Here is an 18,247-nt window from a genome sequence, read left to right as displayed (position 1 = left end):
GAATGACTTGGCTCTTGGCATAAGACAGGAATAGCACCAAACAGGACCGTTCTGAAGATAAAGGCACTAAAACTGATGCTTTTGCAGTTTGCACTAGGATGCTCACCTGAAAAGTGCTTCAAGATACAGATTGGTTCACTCTTGCTCCAGCTGCAGAGTCACAGCTGATATCTTTCGCCTTTTCCACTGAAAGCAAATTCTTCCACTTCTTCACACAGACATTTTTCAGGTAAAGAAGCAATAATTGCTGCCACTAGTCTTGCTGCAGGCAAAAATAATATGACATGCTATTTGGAGGAGTATTCCAATTTATTTAAAATAAAATGGTTATAGTGTACAACCCTACCTACATTGCCAATGGTAGAGTAATATCATTATATTGGTACAAAAGCCTTATGCTATAGGAAGTAAACCCATATGAGCTGGGTGAGTCGGTTCACCAGCACAAAAAACCGCACAGAATCCTCCATGCTGCAAAAAAAAAAAAGCGTTTGGGCTTGTTTTCGTTTTTTAACCAAGAAGGAGTCTACATGGCAGCCCTGCCACAACCACACAGCAGAGGGTACCGAACGGGCTCAAAGGCAGCTGCGGTGAGACGGGTCCCAAGCAGCCATGGTGGCACACGCGTGGGCAGATTTAGGCTGCAGCCTTTGTCAGCCGAAGCTTGGCAGGCTGCATCCCAGAGATGCTGCTGTATAAAAGCAGCCTGCAGCTGATTCATGGCTCCAGCAGCATTTACCCTTGTGCAGCTTCTACACTGGGATGAACACTGAGCCTTTTGGCTAAGAATAGAATTTTAAAAAGCAGAAAAAGAGAGAAATTACTCAGTATGAGTTAGTGGGAGCCATTAAACCCAGGCTCTTCCACAAACGAGCAGAAATTAACATTCAAGACAGGGAAGTAAGCACAGTAGGATTTATTTTTACAGCCCAGCATGCTTGTAAACTGCATGGCGATACATGGAAGAAGTAAAGGGATCCATACCACTAGCATATGGAGCACAGGCAAAGATGGCATCTGTGAGCAGTTCAACCATTATTTGGCTGCTTTCTGCTCAAAATATTTGTGACAGCAGCAAGTCAGAGCTGCCACAAAGATGACAAATTCTTTGAAGTCCACTTGGGAATCGCTGTTTTCATCCAGGTTCTTGAAGACTTTATCGATAGCATCCTTGTCCTTCCCTGACTGCAAAAGAAAAAGAGCAGGTTGAGGTGAGAGGCGGCACGAACCTGACCGCAGCACCATCACTACCCGCATCCCAAACAAGGGCCCTGGTGGGGCTCTGGGCCCTCGCTGAGGTTGGGGGGGGGGCACCTGGGGAGCGTGAGGCCGATGCCAGTTCAGACACCTTGTACCTTTCCACGGGGGATTGCGATCGAACTGCCTGGGAGGTGGGTGGGGGGGATGCGATGGGGGTGTAACGGCTCCTGCATGCAGCCCTGCCATAGGCCTGCCCAGAATATCAGGTTATCATGTTTTCTGCTAGTGAGACTTCTTTTTTTCCTTCTCTCTGCTTGTTTTGTGCATTGTATCTCTGAGTATAAAGCCATGAAGTCCTTTGCACCGTGTTTGGCTGAGACAACTGCTCAGCGCCCAGCACTGGACGTGGGACTGCGGTACCTCCGCCTGCCCGTCTTGGTGGGAGCCGCACATCTCCTCCGGTAGCCTGAAAAGCACATCCCTCCCGCGGGAACTCGTGCCTCCGCCGGCCTCAGGGCCAGGCCGGGGGCTCTGGGTGACAGCAGGACCAAGCGCGAGTCCCAGCATCCTTGTAGCACGGGCACAGACCTGCATCTTCCCACCCTCTGCACAGCAGCAGCCAGCCCATCGCCCCCCCGCCGTCCCCCCAAAAGCATGTGCTCCTGGGTTTATTACACCTGAGAGCTGCAGTCACGCACCGCCACGGAGAGGCATGTTTTCTACTTTTAAAACAACATTTATCATGATTAAAGCTGTGTAATGCAAAGCCCTGAGGACATCACCCAGCTGAATTAACTGCCATGCATTCCCCATCTGCTGCCTTGGAAGGGCTCGGCTGGAGCTCGGGCAATTTGCAGTTTTGCAAAGTGATGATTTCCTGGGGCGAATGTCAAATTTAAGCTTCATTAAACACTGCTGCGCCAGCAAAGATGCAAAAGGCCTCAAAAGGGCTTCGAGTGTTCTCTCTGGCCTTGGTGCCCAGCACAAGCTGCTCACAGGAGCTGGCGCCTGGGAAGGCGCCTCCTGAAGCAAGCGTGATGCTGAGCTTGAGTTATGGTAGCGAAAAATATCAGAAAAAAATATTTTTTGGTCAAAATTGTCATAATTCTGATGGTCTGACTGAACCAGTACATCTCGAGGCTGATGTTAAGCAAGGCACCATCCAATTAAAAAGAGACTGGTTTGGTTTTGGTTTTTTTTTTTTTAGTTTTGCCAAAATATAAAAAAAAAAGGCAGTTTTTTTTCCTAAAGTAGCTTACAGGAGGGCTTTTTGCTTGAGTCCTGGCATCGATTATCTCCATGGATTTTAGAAAACGCAGTTTTAAAAATAAACAGGGGATGGCAGTAGATACCTATCGTATATATGAACAACCATGTGGATTTTGTTGAAGCTAAACAAAAAAAAATCTGATACTGTACTAGAAAGAAATTATATAAACTTTTGGAAAATTTCCATGAATTTAAAATAAGAAGTACTACCTTAACTGAAATCTCAAGGCACTTCTTGATCATTGTCTAAATAACTACATTTCTCATTCTGTAATTTCATGTTTCACTTTAAATATATGCACCTTTAAAATCACTAAAAATCGAACCAGTTCCCTAGATTTGACTGATGGCTGTGTCTGGAAAGTTTATTCCTTTTCACTTTGCAAATAACTATCAGTTTTAATTTTATAAGCAAATATTTAAAATTACTTAGTTAAATATATGAACTAGTTTTAGCCTCTGAATTACTTCTGAAATGCACATGGGAATTATTTTTTGGAAACTCTTTATAACTGAGTCCAGTCCTTCAGTCCTGTGGTATGGATTCATTTCTGCCTCTGATTGATTCAAGACCTTTCCAGGTAGTTGTGAGCTGTGTCAGCTATAACCAATTCTAAGACCAGAAATACACATAAGTATTTAAAAGACTCTGTTTCCCAGAACATTCTTGCAAATCATAAAAAAATGGATATAATTGGTTTTTTCTAAAATAGGTAAAATGGGAAAGGGACATGGAGACTAGAACATTCAGCTAGTCATCTTCCTGGAAAATTCCAGTTTTTCCAGCAGTTTCAGGAAATAAGTAGAGCCAGTAAGAAAAGCTGTGGGGAACTGGAAAAGGTGGTGCCTGGCCAGTAAAAATCATCAGGAATGACCTTTGAGCACCATGCCTTTTGGTAGTTGTCTAGCGCAGCAGCTCCCCACCTTTATTTAGACCAAATGTCAAGTTTCTGGGGGATTTCCTTGCTCTCTTACAATTGTGGTTTTGTTGGTTTTGTTTTTCTTTACGTGGAAGTGCTACAGGTAACATACAGCTCTATGATCAGGAACAGGACACTTCTGATGACGCTCTTGGGTCACAACCACTGATCTGGTTTTTAGAGTTTTTTCAGAGACATTTTCATCTATCCCCCCCCCAGAGCCATCCAGGTTCTCATTCTGAATATTGCAGCTGTGTTTCATTTGTGAGTCATAAATCCAGCAGGCAAGGATTTCATAGGGTGATTTCAGGTAGCTTGCATGGAAAGATACCGAATTGTTTCAAGTACCCTGGTTGCAGTGCACTGGAAAAGATGTTGAAAAATCGGATTATGCTGGATACCAAAAGTGGTAGCCGCGTTTGGCAAATTTGGTTCTAGGCTTTTGCAATTAAGAATAACTGTACAGAGAGATAAACATTACTCCTGTATGGAAAGAACAGGACGTTTTAAAGTTTTTTTCTGGATTTGTAGTGAGGGGAAGCAAATAAAAAACAATTGAAAATGAAATGCATTTTTGTCTCCCAGCTAGCTAGAGCTTTTACTATAATATATTAAACATTTTGAATACCTACTAAGAGAAATTCTCTCTCTCTCTCTCTCGATAAAACCTCCTTAAATGCACCTGATGATGACATACAACTCTATGTTGTAAAACACTTGTTCAGGTCTTTCTTTTACTATTAAAGACAAATGCAAACCAGTTTGGTCTGTGTACATCTGTTGTTCTTGTTTATGCATAATTTTCATGAGCATACTGCGTACGTAGTATAAATACCTAGGGAAAGTAAGTGTGTAAATATCTAGAGACTCCTCATCTGCAATCAAGATCTTCAATTGCTGACAACATGACTACCTTCACAGCAGTTGTAACATGACATGAGCTGATAAATCCAGGGACAAACAGAAAAATTAGGTGAATTCTGAGGATGAAACCCAATCTATTTCAAAGCCATTGTGCTGACAACTTGAGTGTTGAATTTAGTAAACAGGGAATGGCCCTGAATATTAGAATCGGTTTTACACAGTATGTGCAAAGACTTTTTTATTTAAAATTTTTCTACAAACCGTTGCATATTTCCAGATATCATTTCCCCCATAATGTACTAAACCCTGTGTCTGCAGGCAGCCCTTGCACCCACTACACAGAAACGATGCTGCGCTCTTTTCTTACCGAGAGGAAGTTTGGCAGCTCTTTTTCCAGGAGGGTCTTTAGCTCTGCTTTGCTGAGGGTTTGCCTGTTGCCGTCAGTATTTGCGTACTTGTCAAAGACAGCAATGGTCATTCCCATCGCAGTTTCCAGCTGAGACATGTTGCTGCTGGAGTCTGGCTTTCTTCTGAACAGGAACAGCCTCGGGGCTCTCTCAGAGGACGGAGACTGGTCTTGGTCTGGGCTCTTTATGCGACTGTCCCATCCAATTAATGGTCACACACCAAAGGGACAGTTATCCCTTAGCAAACATCCGTATCTGAGCACTGCCTGGAGTACACGCCTCTGTGCTGACAGCTATTCAAAACTCAAGCTTTATCACCCTGGTGTGGCCGGCACAAGCAGTTGCTCGCCAGCAGAAACCAGCCTCTCCTTCAAGATACACAGTGTGACTAACAAACGAAAATCAGATTTTGATACTGGCTGTTTGCTCAAGAATCAGATTTGTTCCTTCAGATAACCCCATCTGAGCAGAGGGTTGGTAGCCCAGCTTCAGCAGAGCATGTGCTAGCCTGCTCAGGAGGAAGAGGAGCATCTCGCTTCTCCTTCACAACCATAGTTAGGGGCTCTGCAAGGCGCTGCCCGTGCCAAGCCAGGAGCAGACACAGACCGCCTTTGCTGCCATGCAGAGGACCTCGTTGCAGAGCAGGTGGCTCACTAGCACACGCTGGGAGTGGGATTCACCAGATCAAAAGCAGAGGTCTGCGACGCGGACAGCTAACTTTGTCCCCCTGGGCTTGCGCTCAGGCCAGAGTGGATGTCTGAATCAGGTCTGATGAACCAACATCTCTCCAGGGCCGGTAAAGGGAGCCTTGCAGAGCCGCTCCACGAAAGAACTTGCTCACGTGGGGATCCCTGAAGGAATACATCCGACACTTGAGCAAACAGCCAGTATCAAAATCTATCTTGATCTGCAGTGAAACAACTTGTTATTGACCCTACGCAGCGTCAAACCTTGCAATAGAATGGACTGTACTGAAAACAAAAGGTCACTGAAGTCCCGTGGTCCTCTGTGGCTTCTGACGAACTTTGTGATTCACCTGAAAACCATGGTCCCCCGTCATTAAAATGCCAAGCACACTGGACCCGCGTCTACACGCAAGAGAGCTGTCTGAGGGTCAGAGCTGGCAGCTGAGCAGTACGGGGACAGCGTTAGCGCAGGTGATGGAAGCTGATTCAGCTACAGCTACACTGAGTTTTGAACAAGTTAAAATTTCTGGCCAAGCAGAAGGGTAACTTGGCCTCTCAAACTCGAGGTGGCTATGCTAGAGCTGGAGGAGCTCATTTAAGGTGAGTTACATCTATACTAGGGTCTGCAGAGTGGACACGCTCTGAGAAAATTATTTGGGGGAACCTATCAACAGCAGGGCATCATGCATGAATAATGCTGATGGACCCCAGGGTGCAGTGTTCTCTATAGAAGACCCTGACTGTGGATTCCCAAAATTAAACCTCAGTTTGCATGTCTTTGGACATACCTCTGAATGCTTGAAGATAAGTTTCCACTTGTTATGCCATAGACAAGTTAGCAAAAAATGGTTTTAATTGAGAAAAAAATTAAAAATTAAACTCTTTTCTCCCAGATGTCTATAGCCACCTGTTCCCCAGGCAAAATCTGTCCTGTAACACCTACAATATCTCACAGCAAGACTACACATCACAAGTACATGGAAATCTACTACCTTTCTGAAACAAAAACTCCATGATTTTCAGTCTCTCCAACAATGGATTTTGCATTTCCCAGAAAATCATGGCAACACCTCAGGCTGTATGCTTTTTTCAAACAGTTCATGAGAACTATTTGTTCCTGTGACTTCAACCTCATGACATAGTTGCAACTGATTTACATTAAGTGGGTAAGGGTTTTAAGTGAATTTTGAAGGTCTTACGTTAAAGTGCATGTTGAAACCTGTGGGGTTCCTTCGGAAGAAAGCAAACAACTGGCCCTTGTTAGCTATGAACATCGTCTGATGTTTGCATACACACATAATGGCAGTTGCTGGTGTGTGAAGTGCCAGGAACTTTTCTTTGTCCTTTTCTGACCTATATCTGTAACATGAATATTAAACAGGGCCATTAAAGACAAATCAATTCCTCCCTCTAAAGGAAAACCTAACAAAATAAAACATCTACTTCATGCATTCTCATGACTTTGAATCATGAACATCGATGTTAGTTATACAGAAGAAGGAAAAAAGTGCCTTGAAAAGGCAGAGGGGGAGATCATCACCTTCAGTCAACAGGATATGTCAGTATGTCCACACGTTTGCCACATAACTCGGCAGAAAAGTTGTCCTCATTCTTGACCCATTTTCCTCTGCAAACACAGGTGACACACAATTTTTGAAAAGATGGCTCCAAAAGTGCTAAAACACAAAATAAACTACAGGGCTTGAATTTCTACAAACTGAAAGGTCACCATGGTAGCACTGCCTGGTTGGCTTTTTTTTTTGTTTGTATTTAATGTGTCATATTTGTATTCATGCATGTGCACACACACATCAGTACTGCTCAGACTTTTCAATTCACACTTTTTGTATTGTTTAAATATTTTCTTACAACTTGTTTTTCATTAAAATAGCAATTCTGTGCACAAGGCACAGACTATTAAAACTGTTTGCAAAAACAAAGGAGAGTACAAATAGGAGGCACACACAGGAGACCAAACAGTGTTTTGATGTCAGGCCATCTGTCCAGTTCCCCAGGAAGATAAGCCATTTTCTGTGGGTTTCTTTAAATTTTATATCATTATTTAAATGTAAACAATATCCATTATTTGCTGCTTTCAGGTTTCTTTCTTTGAAGAATGGTATAGGCAATAGCTTGGGTGAGTATTTACTGAGGGTTTATACAGAATTAGGTCTTGCTGCTCCTCACTTGGGCCAAAAGTTTAAATTATTTATGTGAAACAAATGTGGACTGTCACACACATAATTTTGAAAACCCATTCAGATAAACTCAAATTTTATGGCATTTGGCCAGATGTTCAGGCTTACATGAGATTTGTGTGACCTTGTGCTGATTTGCTCTTAGAGAATAAATTTTATCCTATGCTCTTTGCAGCAGTGTCTGTTTTGGAAAAGTCTGAATAAATACATTTATGAGCTCTACTCTAAAGAGCCATTTGTGTCACAGCCAGCTGAACAGCTGAAATGGGATAGCTGAAACATTAAACTTCTAACAGAGCTTATCATCCCGTAAAGCTTATTCCAAAAGATGCAGGAAATTACATGAGAAGGACTTTTTGACAATTTCCACAAATCTGTTATGTATCTGAATGGAAGAATCACAGGAGGAAGAAAACACAACCCGAAATGATGAATTCGCTGTTTTTCTTAAGTTGTATCTATCTTGGCACCAGTACAAAAAGCACTTTATTTTTCTCTTAGCAAGAGGATAACATCTGAAACATAAACAAGCATTGCATATTCCACACTGAGACAAAATTATCAAAACCCTCAAATTTTCCAGTGTCCTGGATTGTTTGTTGAACTTAGAGTATCAACACACTAGATTTACTAAAGAGCAAGGTTTTCCTTTGTGCTGCTTCTGAAAACCTCCTCTAAGTCTGGTTAACAGTTTTTAAAGGTCATTTCATTTCCACAACGCACGGTAAATTTATTTACGTCTAGTGATTAAATGATGCAGTTACTACACCATTTTGCAAAACACAGTTAGAAAGATTAGACTAAACAGGCACTGACGAAGCACAGACAGAAGAGGTGTTCGTACTCAGCACAGTGTCATGCTCAGTGACACTGTACAGGTTCTGTAAATTACATATGTGGAAGTTTTCATTATTTTATTATCATTTACTTCTCAAAATATCCTTAAAACATATTTCACAAATGCAATTAATAAGCTCACATATAAGTGAAGTTTAAAGGTAGGTAAAATGGGGAAGACTAACTGGCTGTGTGACTTTCTGAGTTGAGACTTGGGGTAATAACACTGTCGTCTGGCAAAGCTGTACCATGGGAAACATTCTTTCATCACTGTATATTGACTCTACTCAAACACATTTATTAGTGCACTAGACATAGCCATATTAGACTGTAAAATCAATGAATATATTACAGCCAATAAATTAATATTTACAGTGTAAATACTTCTGTCTAGTTTTCAGTCCTTGACTGAATAATTTCCTGGATGCTAATCTTTACAGGGTTTTTTATACTTCTGTTTGAAGGTTTATGATATTAAGCCTTCCAAAACTAATTTTGTTTTTTATTGTAATGACAGAAAGAGAGGCCACACCCTAAGGTAACTGAATATTGTCCACTCAAGTGCTTTAGTCATGATTTCTAAAAGTGCCGCAATTCCTCAGCTGGTCTCATACAGGCAGTCTAATTATCATATGCTCTACCTTAATGCTTATAAAATCCTCCTCAGATACAGGGCCGTCATGCTGAGCTGTGATCACCATCACAAAAAGTTGTTCTGTGGCATGGTCAGAAAGAATGGGAGAAAAGGACAAAGAAAAAGAAGATAAAGAAGAAAAAGAAAGAAAGAAAAAAAGAAAAAAAAAAAAAGAAAAACCATTATCTGTGGGAGGATACGGTTGTTTCGTAAAATTTAAAACAGACTGAGTGAACCTTTTAAGGGAAGTTCCTCTTTGTTAGAGAGAGGTAAAGACACGCAAGACTGACTGAGTCAATTCCAAGAAAGCTTTCAAAGGACTTTTGTATGCAAAGGGTATTTTGGCCGTGTTAAGCTCTCATGAACCAAGCAATACTATTTTTGCTTTATTGTACAAAAACATTTTCTCAGAGGGAAGGAACCCCAAAGAGAAAGTGGCGTCCCATTGAGTGTCTGTGCAGGCAACACATCAAGAAAAAACTTTTGCATCCACCGTAAAAAAATTTTTTTTTCCGTTTTAAAATATTAATTTATGCTTGCATTGAAGAAATGAGAAGGGCTGACCTGCTATCACAGAACTGAGTGTGAAGTGAGGTGATGTCCATATACACTGTCAGGAAGATTTCCAAGGCAACTTGATCGAGTGGAAGTTTCCGAGGCACACACATTTCACAGAGCTGGCTGCCTTTGGTTTCCAGAAAGTAACCATGGGGCGTAGCACAGCTGATAAGAAGACGTAGGGCTTTTTCAGTAGGCAAACACTGACATTGTTCTGTCATTGTTAACAGGGCAGCAAATGAGCATGCCAGGCTCAGAAATACTAAAACATGGGGTGGGAAGTGGGAACCAGAGCATGCTTTTGTAACAGACAATTTAACTTCGGATTTTGCTTATCAGAAAAAGAGAAGACCTTCAACAAACAGGGAAATAAAAAACAGACCTCCACAGAACTGGGAGAGTCCTTGACTTGAGGGAGGGATACCAACCATGAACAGACTCTTACCTAAAGCCAGAGGAAGCGTGATTGTGTTGAGGAAACGTGGTCATGGATATAAATATAGGAGTCGCGTTATTTTGGCCAACATTTATCTTTTCAATGTGTTTATCTAGATGGACTACCTACTGGGTGTATTTAATAGAGCAGCCGTTTGTGTGACAATTACTGGTGATATTGTCTGGGAAATGGCCTGTGCCTCTCTGAGGTCCTCACGCTCAGCGCCCATGCCCACTCTGCTCACATAGCTTTGCTACCACACCGCAGAGCTGAAGGTGAGCCCAGAAACCAGTTGTTACTCTTCCTAGCCAGAGGCAATCGGCTCATTTTTTCCCTGCAGAGCTTGAATGAAATGGTAGCTATTCTTTCGATTCCTTTTCTTCCTCAATAGCAGTCCCTGTTTAGATTAGACCTAGAATCTTTAGCTTAATCTTAGTCTGTATTTAAGACGACACTTAAAAGGACAAATTGTGTTTAATATTGTACAGCTGCTAAACAGAGGAAGGAGACTTATTCTATCTGAGCAAATCCAGTCAGCCAGCTGGTATTTTTGGAGCGTCTGTCACCTTAATACCTGACCTTTTTCTGCTGTCTTCATTAGAGATGCTTATCTTGTTCTTCCTTTCCAGAATTAAAAGCTATTAAGTAAAAAAGGGAGCAATACCTATTACTTGCTTTCATGATTTATTTCCACAGTAGTTTCAGAAGCCCCAGCCGTGGACTGCAATCCTGTTATGCCAGGCAATGTACAGGTACAGCATTCCTGGCTCACGGAGCTGATCGTTCAGCTTTAGGACAAGACAAGCACATCAGCAGGTAACAGAACATAGAGCGTGTCAGAGCAGATGTACGTGACAGACCCCTTCCCTTGTTATTATTTTAAATCCTTATGTTGTTTAATTATTTCTTTAAACTCTGTCTGTCTTTACTCTGCTGATAATGCTAAACACTTACTCCCTCTCTGCCTCATCCTTTTAATATTCCTCTACCTCTGTGGAGTTGAATACTTCCTGAGACAAAGTTATGAAGTAACTTTGATAAGAGCAGCAGCAGCTCTGGCTGTATAAGATGTTGCTGAGCCTGTCAACTAGCTATTCTCTGGAAAAAGGACAAGGAATTAATCATTGCCACATCCTATCGGCCAAGAAAATCCACCAGTGCCCAGCGCCAGACCACAGCAACCTAGCCAAAGCCTTGTTACTAGAACGTGGAATTTCATCAAAATCCTTCATCCCATCTCAGTATTTCGTATTATGCAGAAAATGAGAAGCATTTATACATTATCACCTGTCCTCTGTCTTGGTCAGAGAAGTTGGTTAATGCTCTTTTGATCTGCGTATTCATTTGTCAGTTGTATTTGTGGTTTTCTGTTTACAAAATACTGAGACAAGACCGCTTATTAAAAGAAATAATAATTAAAAAATTCCTTTACAGCTGCCCTTGTTATAAATACCCAAGACAAGCATGATGGCAAAAATAAATTCTGATCATCTTATAGATTTACTCTCTGTTATTTCTGCTGTTATTTATAGAGGATGCAGCAATATATCTTGATTTGGAGTCTGATGGTGAAATAGATGCAGCAGCACACAAAATTGCATTTGGGTTTGAATGCACAGTACATCAAGGCAGAATAAAACCAACATAACATCCGCTTTAGGTTAGTGGAAAACATGGGCCCTGTGGTCCCCATAACACACGTTAATTTCCCCTCAGATGGTATTTTTCCTTAACTTCGGGATCTATTTGAAGATCGCAGTCTTTAATAGAGAAGCAGGTAAAAACATCTCAGTCCAGACAAAGTATTGATTTCAACTTTTATTTCCCAAGCACTGCTAGGAACTAGGCAAGAATGACAGTTCAAACAAAACCCTTCCTGTTTGTATAGATCAGACTTTCTGTACAGATTTAGCCTATCTCCAGAGTTGCACCTACCTTATGGAGGAGTGTTTTTAAACTAAGAGTGTTCTTGACTAGTTGAATGCAGACATCCTTAAGTTGATTTAAGCCTGGGCTGTAGCTGTTGAATTCTTGAGAATAGTGGCAGTTTTGCAGTGGTTTTGATGTCAGCAGTACAGAGAAACCACCTTAGATAAGATGAGGTTTCAAACAAGTTTTAGTCAACAAAGTAAATGTCACTGCTGTTCTGACAGCACCGTTATCAGGCATGAGAACATTAGTCATAGCATCGCACACAAACACAACTGGTTTGCCGATACGTTGGTTGGGGCACCTCATCTTCTTGTCTGCTACTGAGGGTCCTTGATGTAATGGAGCTGGAAATACCTGCTCCATATTCTTCTTCCACAGATGCTATGAGAGGAAAGAACCCCAACCCAGGGCTTGGAAAAAAAGCGTGGTTCAAGTTAGACTGAAATCATCTGTACCCAATTGCTAAGACTAGCTGCCTAAGGGCTAGGTAGATTAATTGAGCTGCAACTCCTTGGATCATTGTGCAATGGAGCAGGAGGAGAGGAAGGTCAGGGCCATAGTCTCGAGTTGACTATACTAGCTCTCCAATCCAGGGTCATGAGTGTGACAGAAACAGAGAAGGAGCCCCATCTGTAGGACTATGACTAAGCCAAGTACATTGATGAGACATTAAAAGCATGGCAGAACACATACAAGGCTTTAGAATACATTGTGCCAGTCTCGCTCTTAAGTTAGCATGTTTTAGCCCATGCTTAACACAGGGCTTTGAACCTCAAATCAAATTGGAACGGCACCACCACTTTGCAGCAGCCTGTTCAAGAGAGAATAACCACCAAACTGGCTAGAAGCAAAGGCTCAGGATTCTCTTCAAGTTCTGTTATTAGGCAGATGGGCTTCATGATATACTAAACAGTTAAACAGATAGTTAAAATTGAGATCATACTGAGCACTAGAATGTATGCTGAGGTTAATTACAGAGCTCTTTTTTTGGTTTAAAGCTACCAAAATAACCATGAAGAAGAAAAAGCAGAAGTCTGTCTGCCCTGGAAAATCCTCATCAGGGTTTGTTGTTTCACAACTGGTACAGAAGCAGAGACGATATACGTGATGCAGAGATGTCAAACTCTTGTTGACTGAGTAGGACAGCCAGCGGGAGCTCTGAAAATACTCTGCTGGCTCATAGCCACTGTTGGCCATAGATAAAAATAGGTCATGATAAACTGAGTGTAGTCTTCAACTGCCAGATGTTGGAAATTACCATGTTAGCATACAAAATATTAGCAGCTGTTAATACAGCAGCACTCTTTGCTGGTAGGAACCACATTTAATCAACAATTTTATTAGTAGTGTTGTAAAGAAAATGATTTGGAGACTACTAAACTGTGGCTTGGTGGCAATTTCCAAATTTAGTGGTTTTCCTTTAACAATTCCCCGAATGTTCTACATGTCCTCGTTGTGCTTAAATAGAGAAGTAACCAGTAAGATATGGAAAGACCAAAATTTACCTCACTCACTCACAGCGCTGGTGCATCACTGAGAGCTTCCTTGATCAGGGACCTGGGCTGAAGGTCATCACCCCTTTTATTGATTATGACTTTCTTGTGCAGGGGACAAAGTTACAGGGTTTGTGGAAATCCAGAGTCTCATTTGTGATCCTCAAAGGAATATGGCACGAGGAAGTGTTTCACCATGCAGTAAAGGAAACAAATGTGTAATAATGAGTGTCAGGACAAAAAACATTGAGATTTTAAAGTGACTGAACTTCAAAAGGAAGCAAAGAAAATCCTCTTGCTTTATTCACTTTATACCTAAATACAATGGGATGTACTATTACAAATAGTTTCTCTCACACAGGGTATGTTCACAGCACAGCGATTACAGCATATTTCAGACAGCAGTATATCACTGCAGAAGGGCATTCAGGGCAGGTTACAGAATAGCCCAGGAAAGGAGAATCCCCACCAAACTGCAAGCCACAGCCGAGCCACAGTAATTTGAGAGGTAGCTTTGTGAACTGTAGTCACTATAGCATAGACAGAGCCAGAGCACGAGCCATGCTGTACAGCCTCAAGGATTTCATTACAGAATATTGGGCAGCAGGGCAGCCACACATTTAGACTAGGCAAACTGTTTGTAAGGGGTCTGGGAAGGCTAGTCTGCATCTACTGCGCTGCCCAGGTACAAGCTGTAACAAACCTCTTGAGCAGTGAAGTCGTTTTTCCCTGCTTGGCTGGCAGGGTGATCTAACCTCCAGCTCAGCTCTGAAAAAGCTTTAACAGAAGATGAAGTAACCTTGGTACATAAATACATTCACCTTTCAGATATCTGCTCTTAGTATTCAGCAGTCCTTGGACAAGTGCCACTAGCTTTGCTGTCAATACTCTTCACCTCTCTTCAGATCTTGGAAGGCAGGTTTTACTTATATTTTCAGTTTTGATTTTTCTTCCGTGATTTTTTTTTTTTTAAAGTTTTAGAGCTGGCAAAAGTGGAACAAGTGTTAACACTCCCATGTCCTCCAAGCACCCCTCCTCCACCAGTTAGAGAATAATTATACATCATAATAATATATATAGCTTCATTTAAACCTAGTATTTCATGGTGCATAGGAGACTACCTTCTCTGGAAGGTTTTTTCCTAGTGTGTGAATGAATTAACACTAACAGTCCCTTTCCACAGGAATGTAATCCTTTCTGGCATACCACTCTGGCTGTGATGTGGTCAGGAGTGATGATAGTTTCAGAGGTCAGACGTGCATTTTTTTCTCTACATTCTGCTATTTATACATGGGCTGTCTGAAGAAAAGCTTTTGTTGGAGAATGTTGTTCAGTCAAGGAGACTTTTAATACATCCTTTATTATTTCTGGACATGGAGGGAAGAGTTGAAGACAGTCTTCTAAAATTACATACCCTCCAAATTCAAGCTCCTTTGTTAGTGACAAAACATTCAGAGACTGCTTGGAACCAACCTTTTTTCTTGTATATTGTCCCACTGACATGCTTCTGAGAGGAAATTCACTTAATCCATCCTTCAGCAGCAAATTATCATATTGTTTTCAGTTTCATAGTTGTTTAGCCATATTTTGTTTATGACATCGTCGTTTTAGTTCTGAATGTCAAAGTAGATGGCAGATCCTTGTCTCATGCTAGACTTTTCAGCTGCCCTAGTTTGTGAAATTTGCTCATCTGCTGCATTGGATACAATAGTCACAGTGGATTTGTCATCTTTTCCTCTTGATTCATTGCAAAAAAGAATCAAGTGATTCATAAAGTGTAGACACAGCCTTAAAAAGCAAAGAAAACTCCAGTCAAAATAACTTTTACCCATAAAGTCTATTTAAAATGAACTTTTACCCAAGACACAGCATCTAGCACAGCCCGAGGGAACAGAGAGAAACACAGGCCATGGAGTTATAATTTCAGAGGGAAAGAGTGTCTTGATACTAACATTGAAAGGCAAAGTCTTCCTATGTTTGGATTCAATTCTCTTAGTTAATTAGGTACCAGGCACAAAGTACTTAATTAGAATACCAAAGATGTCAAGTTCCAGTGTAAACCAGGTCCTATGAAATCTGAAATGACAAAGCTTTTTTTATCCCCTTAATCATTTAACTCCAGTATTTCCAAAAAGCTTTATCACACACTTCCTTCTGGATGGATGCTCTTTTGATGCAGTAAACCAGCAAACTGCTGTGGTATTCAGATGCTATTCTAGCCTGTGCAAAAATTATCCTGTTTTCATTTCCTAAGCACATGTAGGATTTGGGATCTTCAGGTAAGTCCTTTAGCAAAACCTGAGAATTAAAGTTCTCCCTGAAATGTGCACAAAGACCTGTGCTCACAGACATATCAAATCAAATTCTCAGGCTGACATAGAATAAAATAATTAAAAGGTGGAAATCATGCAGTGGTAGCTTTTTGTCTTCACACTTATACTTTACTATGGGGGTTAACTATTTTGTTTTAATGAAAGATGTTCAGACCAGAGAGAGGTACCGGCTGCCTGAATGTCAAACAGGAGAAACGGTAAGTACAGCCAACTAATCTGGATGATGCTTCTGTGCATTTTTGCACAGCCAGAGCCCCTCAGGAGTGTGCTTTTTGTGTGGTTCCATGAGCTGGAAGTTTGCATTAATGCTACAGCAGCGCTTAGATTTGGGCTGGAACCTGCAGAACTTAGCAATGAAAAAATCATCAACTGCTTCAAGAATTCCCTCAAGGGCCAAATTCCCCTGCAGCTGGCAGAACTGTCTGGGAAACACTCTCTGAGCATCTGAGGTCAGGAAATACGGGATGAATCTCCAGAGAGATAGAGACAAATGCTATATAGTAAAAGCACAACTACAGTGGCCAGCTTTGCCATGGGGATGTTCACTCTCAGTCTAAGCTAACTTAGATACTTGGAGCTATGTGTTGTCACCTGACCTAATTGCTCAGCATTGTTATGACATATGATACAGATGAGAATAAAATCCATGGCTTGATTCAAGTTCTGTGTACAAGATTGCCTTTGCAACCCCAAGAACTGGAAAAAAACAGGACATAAATTGGAGACTGTAAATAGTCTTGCAGAGGCGTACAGAACCTTCACTTTCACTGTTCTAGAAATGGTGCCCAAACTTCCAAGCTTAAAAAAAAAAAAAAAAGTGTAAGCAACGTAAAAAACTAGTGTGAACTTTTTAGAGACTTATGTTTGCACAAACAGAAACCCCCCACCCCACCCCCCCCACCCCCCGATGATGTTCTGCAACACAATTGAAAGGCAATGAGTGCAACTCCAGACATACCATAATATTTGCTCATCACTACTGGCTTAATTTGTTTGAAATATAGGGTCCACGCACATTGTATGTACTGCCGTTACTAATCTACTGGATCTCTTGAATGATTTATAAGATCCAATTATGCTTTCACATTTAAAATGATAGCATTATGAAATTACTCTTCCTGCTTTCTTTAAAATAGCAAAAAGGTCTGTTACATTAAAGAAAACACTGAACCGATATCATGACACATTACTGTGGCTAACAGCTGCTAAATTATAAAGCAACAACAAAAGACCTTTTATAATTGTATTCACACATCCTCTGGATGAGTATTGTTGTCCATACAAACCCTGAGCAGTTAATGGCTACTAATGAACTCTGCACCACCTCTGATGCTTGTTTTCTCATTCTCAACCTTGTTTTCTTACATCTTCATTAAATATTAACAAGTAGAAGAGTTACCCATTTATAGCTAGTAATTAGAATATATTATTACAATGTCCAGACCATCTCATGCCTTGTATTTTTATAATTTTCTACTACGATATTTCCTGTAAAAGCAAGTCTCTTAGCTTCAGTGGGAATCTACATATGAGGAATGAATTTTCCCAGGTATACATTTTCTTTTTTTAGAAGTATGACTATTGCACAATAAAAGATTGATATTACTGTTTTATTACCTGCATCCTGATATTCTCTCTCACCATGATTTCAGTACCAATATGATCAAATCAAGACTGAAGCTAGGTTCTCTAACAGGAGAATTCAGGAATCTATAAGCTCAGTAACTGCAGTCGTGACCATGGGCTTTAAGAATTTTACATCATCTCTGTGTGGCTTATCCAAGTCTGTCCAGTTGATTGCAATGGAAGTTGTGCCTGCATATGCATATGCAATCGTTAAATTAGGGCTTCTTTGCTTTGCCCACCTTATGTTTTAATGTAATTAAAAGATGAATAACTGCCTGGAAAAAGGAGCGTGCCTGAAATCTGCTACTTGCTTTCAGCAAGTGTTGCTTGATCTAATGGCCCTATGAGCCAAAGCTGGTCCAAGCCCCTTGAGCTTGGTATATGATTATATGTAAAGGGACTTTTTTGCCATTTTTCACTTCTTCTGCACTTATTTCACTCAGTCTTCTATATTGATATTCTCCACATTTTGCTGCCCTCTTCTCCAGGCAACTTTAGAGTGTCATTAAATATAACAACAGAATTCCTACTACATAAATATATTTTTTCTTATTTCTAAGTGTTGACTCTTGCAAGAAAACTTTTTTAAAATTTTTTGCTTTAAACCTTTTTCATGTATAGCAAGATGCCGTCCTAGGAACAGCAGCTTTCTGTTCGGCGCACTCCCCAGTGCCTCATTTTGAAAGTCCTCTCATAGCAAGAGTCTTTTTACAAACCACTTACCCATTCAGCAGAATTGCATGATGAATTTTCCTCAGCTGCTTCACTGGTGGATTTATTCCCCCGATGAAGTTCTGCAGCTTCGAGCATCTGCTCCTCCTGATGCCTTCCTGCCGCCACAGGAAGTTGTGCAG

The 18,247-nt window shown here is 41.0% G+C and overlaps 1 protein-coding gene across 1 annotated transcript; it reads right to left on the bottom strand.

Moving 5' to 3' along the window:
- Nucleotides 1-994: 994 nt before the first annotated feature.
- On the bottom strand, nt 995-4,866 carry S100P (S100 calcium binding protein P). Its single transcript, XM_049792170.1, has 2 exons — nt 4,621-4,866; nt 995-1,185 (listed from the first exon to the last, which is right to left on the bottom strand). The coding sequence occupies exons 1-2, from the start codon at nt 4,756-4,758 to the stop codon at nt 1,036-1,038; spliced, it is 288 nt and encodes a 95-aa protein (XP_049648127.1). The 5' UTR covers nt 4,759-4,866; the 3' UTR covers nt 995-1,035.
- Between the last annotated feature and the right edge of the window lie 13,381 nt (nt 4,867-18,247).

The sequence above is a fragment of the Accipiter gentilis genome, chromosome 3 (genome assembly GCF_929443795.1).
Source record: "Accipiter gentilis chromosome 3, bAccGen1.1, whole genome shotgun sequence".
Lineage (NCBI taxonomy): Eukaryota > Metazoa > Chordata > Aves > Accipitriformes > Accipitridae > Astur > Astur gentilis.
The sequence above is the reverse complement of the archived record's forward strand: the minus strand, read 5'-3'. Positions and strand labels throughout refer to the sequence as shown.

Bases quoted from the DNA above. Each gene is read 5' to 3' on its own strand.
- S100P (XM_049792170.1), bottom strand. From the start codon at position 4,758: ATGTCTCAGCTGGAAACTGCGATGGGAATGACCATTGCTGTCTTTGAC. The intron at 1,186-4,620 runs GTAAGAAAAGAG...TTTCTTTTGCAG, and splicing joins AGCTGCCAAACTTCCTCTCG to TCAGGGAAGGACAAGGATGC.